This window comes from Cygnus atratus, chromosome 24, assembly GCF_013377495.2.
Source record: "Cygnus atratus isolate AKBS03 ecotype Queensland, Australia chromosome 24, CAtr_DNAZoo_HiC_assembly, whole genome shotgun sequence".
Lineage (NCBI taxonomy): Eukaryota > Metazoa > Chordata > Aves > Anseriformes > Anatidae > Cygnus > Cygnus atratus.
In genome coordinates this window covers 4,423,512-4,429,511 of record NC_066385.1, presented here as the reverse complement: position 1 = coordinate 4,429,511, position 6,000 = coordinate 4,423,512, and the positions used below count along the sequence as shown (strand labels likewise).

Sequence of the window (6,000 nt, the reverse complement as noted above, 5' to 3'; positions counted from 1 at the left end):
TACCCGGGGCAGAGGGGCCGCATCCAGCCCTCCCCATCCCCAGGGGAGCTCCGGACCAGGGTGAAGCCTGGAAGGGGTCGCCGTGGTTAGCCGGGCAAAGTGATGGGTGCCCTCCCACCCCAAGGCACGGGCTATGGGAGGGGACAGCTCCAAAGCCCTCCTCCCGCAGCCACTGCCTGCCCCTATAAAACCTCAGAGCCTGTGAGAACAGGAGGAGGATTGATTTTTGTGTGGCAAACACGGCAGCTTTGGCTTCGGCTGCAGAAGCAGCCTCGTGCTGCCCTCCCAGCAGGCTCCGAGGACAGAGGTGGAAGCTGTGTCCACATGAAGGAAATCCAGCTGGAGCAAACAGATCAAAAAAATCTCTAAAAACCGGTTATAGCTCTGGTGCTAAATGCCCTGAGAGCAGGAGTGTGCCAGGCTCCAAAGTGGAGCTGCGTGATGCTGATGCACAGGGGTGTCGGTGATGATAAGATTGTCCACATCTAGGGGAACTTTTTGCCTCTGACTTGGATAAAGAGGAGCTCAGGGAAATCACTGTGCTGGGACCGACTCTACTGGCTGGGAAAAAATTGACAAAGTTGGGAGAAAATTGCCAAAAAATGGAGTGGGGCCGGTGGCTCAGCCGCTCGTGTAGGGCTGCCTTGTGCCTCCGAGGGTGGAGAGCCACCAGCTCTGGCCCCGGGGAGGGACGGTCGACCCCACCGGCACTGCAAAAGGCATTTTGCAAAAGGCTGGGTGCTGGGTGCTGGGTGCTGAGCCCTGGGGGGCAGAGCAGGGCACGGCCGGCCCCGAGCCGCAGCGATGCCATCAGCGGGGCTGGGGTTGGACTTCGCGGGCAGATCCAGGGCCGTGTCGGAGATGGTGCGACTGCCAAAATGTCTGCAGGCAGTCCTTACGCTCCGGGGAAGCCCGTCTCAGCCTTGAAAGGCAGCCAGGCTGCGGGCCGGGCCGCGAACAGAGCGGCCTGTGTGTGCACGGAGAGCGGCTCCGTCGGCTCGCACCCAGCGCCCAGCGCGGCGCCCGCACAAAGCCCCGCTTGTTTTCGCCGCTCCGGCCCAAAACGCAGCCTTCGCGGGGGCAAGCAGCACCCGGGTGCCCTCCCCAGCGTCTCCCCACCTTTCCAGAGATGTTCCCAATCTCTTCATCCCTGAAAAAAAAAAAATATATATATATATATAATTTTTCCCTGGAGAGCTGCAGCGCAGAGGGGTGCCCAGGACCCGTGGGGGTGGCTGGAGCTGGAGCTTGGCTCCGCGGCTGATTTTGCCCCCGGCTGATTTTGCCCCCGGGCTCCGCTCTGCCTCCCCACGCAAAGCGCCCGAAGTCCGGCATCTCGGCAGCTCCCCAGGCCTGCGGGAGGGATGAGCTCCTCCACACGGTGCCACCGTGAGAACGTCCCTGTCACCAGTGGTGGCAAAGCTGGGGAGATGCCCAGGCTGAACAGAGACCAGGGGCGGCGTCTGGGGTGTCACCGTGGGGCAGGATGAGAGCAGGGGCAGGGAGGGATGGGGCAGGTGGCACCATGTGGGGGGGTGTTGGGGCTGGGGAGGGCAGGAATGGGGCTCGGACACCGCACGGAGCAGCTGTGGGATGGGTCCTGTGGGCACGTGTGTGTGAGTCCGTTGCGGTGCTGTGCGGCCAGGTCCAAGGCCTGGGGAACGGTGTGGCGGAGCTGGCCCCTGTGCCAGCTGGAAGGTGGTCTCGGGTGCCCACGAGGTGGTCTCGGGTGGCCGGAGTGTGGTCCTGGATGACTGGGAGGTCATCGTGGGTGACTGGGAGGTGGTCTCCAGTGGTTTGGGGGACCAGGAGATGGTTTTGGGTGGCCAAGAGAGGAACCCCTACCTGCGGGTCTGTGTCCGTGCGGCCTCACTGCAGGGCCCCGCCATAGGGGCCTGGGGACGCAGGGACAGGGGCTGGCAAAGACCGGGGTCCCTGGGGGGGGGACATGGGGAGGAGACATCACCCGTGCCATGGCTCACCCCCCTCCCTCTCCTCTCCCTCCACAGCACCTCGCCGGAGCCTGCTCGCCGGGATGAATGGGACGGCCAACCTCACCCCGGCTGGCCGTGGCCACTACGGCTCCGCCATCCCAGTGCCGCGCGCCGTGCCCCCCAGCAAGCTGCCCGCTGCGGCCCCCCCGGCCCGCCAGAGCACCCCGGGGCCTCCCGCCTCCCACCAGGCCTCATCCCCGCGGCTGGCCTCCGGCCCCAAAAGCCTCAAGCCCAAGCCCAGAGCTGCCGGCCATGAGCCGGCCGAGGGCCCCAGCCCCAGCGTCCCCCCCCGTGGGGGGCAGAGACCCCCGGTGCCCCCCGGGAAGTGGCCGGAGGTGGGCAAGGGGGTGGCGGGCAGCCGAGGGGCTGGCGTGGAGAGCGGCCTGCGGGGACCCGGGGGCCGCCGTCCCCTGAGCTGCTCCGTGCGGGGGCCGGGGGGGACCCCTGAGATGGCGGCGGAGGACGGGCCCCCCGCCGGCTCGCAGAGCAGGGTGCCCGTCTTCGGGTCGGGGGCCATCAGTTTCTCCTCGGCCTCCCCGCACAGCCGGCCCGTGACGGCCACCGTGGCACCCTTCCAGTACCGGTGAGTGCCTGGGGATGGGGCATGGCGGGGGGCACGGGGATGGGGAGGAGGCAGGCGGGCACGGGGATGGGGGGGGCTACGGGGAAACCTCGCCAGAATGGTGGGGTTGGGGCCCGGTGAGTGGGGGCTGGGGGCTTCCCTCTGGGTTGGGGTGCTGGGGGCACCCATGGGAGCCTGATGAATGGTGTGGGGCAGGCTCAGTAAAACTGAAGGGGATGTGACACCCTGGGGACCCCCGCCACCATGGGACCGGTGTCCTCAGGGTCCCTGGAGAGCCCCAGGCACCGGCTGTCCCCATCTCCCGGGGGTCCCTAGGAGGCCGCACCCCAGCTCGCTCACCCTAACCCCGCTCTGTCCCCAGGCTGCAGGGGGACGGGGAGGAGCGGGCCACGTCCCCGTGTGACACCAGTCCTGCCAAGGGGCCCGACCCCAAGCCTGGAGCCTTGAGTGAGTCTGTGGGGGTTTCCTGGGGGGGGGAGGTCCTGTGTGCCCCCAGCCCAGGGGCTGTGCATGTCCCACATATGTGGGGAGGGGTGGGAGCACTGCCCCGTGTCCCTCGCTCATCCTCATCCACCACAGGGCCGTGCTGGGGTCCCCCCCCTCCCAAAAAATGGGGCCTGGCCTGGGACTCGTGGGGGGGGCGATGCTGGGTGCCCCCGCTCCCCTTCTGCTTGTGCGGGCGCTTGGCTTCGCTTGCTGGCTCGGGGCTGCTGGGGGGCTGCTGGGGGCAAGTCAGGGCAGGGGGGACCTCAGCCTTTGCCAAACCCCGTCCCTTCCCCCTCGGTCCCTCCGTCCCCGCTCATGCCACCCCACCTCGGTGACACGGGCAGCGTGTGCCAGTGCTGACGGGCTCTGACTGGAGCCCCAGAACCGCCAGGAGCTGGGGAAGGGGCGCAGGGAGGCCGGGGGGGGGGGACACCGGGGCCATCGTCTGCGTTATTAATGCCTTGTGCGGGGCCTCCGGGAGCAGCTGGCGGCGGCTGGGAGTGGGGCCGGATGAAATGCACGTGCAGACGTGGGGCCAGGGCTCTGCCGAGCACAGGAGCATCCCGAAACCGCCGCACGTAGCGAGCGAACGGGAGAGGGATGGGGAGGAGGGAACCGTCCGGGGGCCATGGGCTGGGGCTGCGGGGCCAGGCTGGCGTGGGGCGAGCACGGGGTGCTGGTGGCTTCGTGGCTGCAAGGAGGGGGGGGGGGGCAGAAACCACAAGCGAGGAGAGAAGCAGGGGATGGGGGTGACCCTTCCCCAGTTGGTGGAGCTGCACCCGCGCGTGTGGGGCTGCCGTGGGGCAGAGGCTCCCCCCGAGCACAGAGCCCCGCTTCCCCGCACCAGCACCGCGTGCCGAGCAGCCGGCTGCCCCGAGGATTGTCCCCGCCGCCCACATCCCCCGTGTTTCGGTGTGGCCGTCCCCTCCCAAGGCCCTGCTGCCTCTTGGCTCGCTCTCCTCTTTCTAGTTTTCCACCGAGCTCCAGGAATGACCCATTTCCGAGGCGGCGGCCGAGAGCCAGCGCGCAGGCCGGGGGGGGGGGGCCCTGGCACCGGCGGCTCCCCGCGCCGCCAACCTCCCACCGGCACCGCGGGGCCGCCGGGCGGGGATTTAACACCCGGAGCGTCCCCAGCTGCCGGTGACACCGCCGTGAGCGGCGCTGGGGACAAACCCTCACCCTCCCTGCCGCGTGGTCGGGTCCGTGCTCACCACGGCGTTTTTCAATGAACCATTCACCGCCGGCGCCGGTTGCGCTTTGCCGGCCGCGTGGGGCGAGAGGGGCAGCGGGGGGACACGAGCCCCCTTTTTTTTTTTTTTTTTTTTTTTTTTGGGGTGGTGGTGGCTGAGCCCAGATGCGAGGTTCCCCTCCCTCCCCCCCCCCCCCCCCAAATCGGGAGCAGCCCGCTGCTCTGCGGTGCTTGCTTTGGGGTGGGTTTTTGGGGGGGCGGCCATGTGCGGCGTGGCTGCTCGAAGGGATGCTGGGGCGGCGGTTGCCAGGGCAGCGAGCGGAGGACGGCGGGATGGGGATGCTCCGGGGACGTGCGGGAAGGGGAAGGAGAGCGGGGCAAGGCGCCTCGGGAGCCGCTGCGGCTGATCCGAGCCGACAGAAGTCGGTCAGAGCCGCGGCGCCCGCTCCCGGCACGGCTTCGCAACGGGAGGGCTGGGGGGGCATCGGCTGCGGGGCTTGGTGCTGAGCCCGGGTCCGAGGGCAGGATGTCAGGGCGGGCTGCGGTGGGTGGCTCTGAGCGGGGCTGCCCGCTCGCCCCGCGCTGGGGAGGTTTGGGGTCAGGGCTGAGCGTGGCCGGCACCGTGGCAAGGGGCGCCGCGCCCCCCATCCTGTCCCCTGTCCTGTGCCTGCGGGGTCCCCGGCGCCTTTTGGGGCCCCAGCGGGTCAAGCAGCACGGGGGACGCAGGGCAGGGGGAGGCCACCAAGTCACCCGCCCTCAAAAATGACCCAGATTCCCCAAATTTGCCCCTGCCACAGGCCCTACAGCAGCAGCTGGGGCTTGGCAAAGGCTGTACTGCCCCCGAACCCCAGTGCGGCTTTGGGGGTGACCCGTCCCATCCCAGCAGCGGTTTTTTGGGTTACAAACCACCCATTTTGGCATTTTTGCTTTCCCATCCAGCCAGGTGATCCCGGGGCCCCTCAGCGGCCCGGGGCTGAACCCCAAAGCCCCCGAGGCCGGCGGCGGTGCCCGGGTTGGGGGGAGCCACCCCCGTCCGTGCCGCCCCTTATCTGCGCCGCGCTCTAATGCGATATTTGCCGGCGGTTGCCATGGCAGCCTGCGTGAGGTCACCGCGCAGACTTAATTCACCCCTCCCCGGGGACGGGTAATTAATGAAAAATGACGATAACCAGACCCCGCTCCCCGCTGCCTCTTGCCCCTTGGTTCCCCCAACCCCCTTGGCGGTGCCGCGCTGGCTCTGGGGGCCGCGGCGACCCCCGAGGCCGCCCCGCTGCCGCGCTGGGCCCTTCCAGCGCCCGTTTTGGGGTGGGAACGGGGAAATTCGGCTCCTTCTGGGGCGGCCGTGGGCGGTGCGGGCGCTTTGCACGCAGGGTGCTGGGACCCCCCCGGCCTCGCCCCCACCCCCCAGCTCCTTGCCCCCCCCCCCCCCTTCCCCGTGCGCGCTCCCGATTGGGGGAGCCGCGGGAGCGCGCGGGCGGGTCCTGCTGCCGGAACCCCCCCCCCCCCCCGCAGCACCCATGGGTGCCACCTTCCCCCCCCCCATCCCCCCACGCTCTCCCCCCGCCCTACCCCGCGCGCGCCCCCGCGGCTCCCCCTCCCCTCCCCTCCCCTCCGCGGGCGCGCGCGCGGCGCGGCCCCGCCCCCTGCCCGCGCCAGGCGGGCTCGGAGGAGGGCGGGCCCTTTTTGTTTGCCCCTGACATTCCGCTGGTTCGCAGCGGCCCGCGGGCGGCGGAGCGGCGAGGTGGGGC

At 69.6% G+C, this 6,000-nt stretch overlaps 1 protein-coding gene across 4 annotated transcripts in view; it reads left to right on the top strand.

Moving 5' to 3' along the window:
• Window positions 1–2,142: 2,142 nt before the first annotated feature.
• NAV1 (neuron navigator 1) overlaps window positions 2,143–6,000 on the top strand; it is a 57,469-nt gene continuing 53,611 nt past the window's right edge. For all 4 annotated transcript variants that reach the window (XM_050715354.1, XM_050715353.1, XM_035561466.2 and 1 more), the window contains exons 1-2: window positions 2,143–2,577; window positions 2,939–3,024. In XM_050715354.1, the coding sequence (XP_050571311.1) occupies window positions 2,444–2,577; window positions 2,939–3,024 (220 nt within the window). In that variant the 5' untranslated portion in view covers window positions 2,143–2,443. The remainder of the gene's footprint in view (window positions 2,578–2,938; window positions 3,025–6,000) is intronic.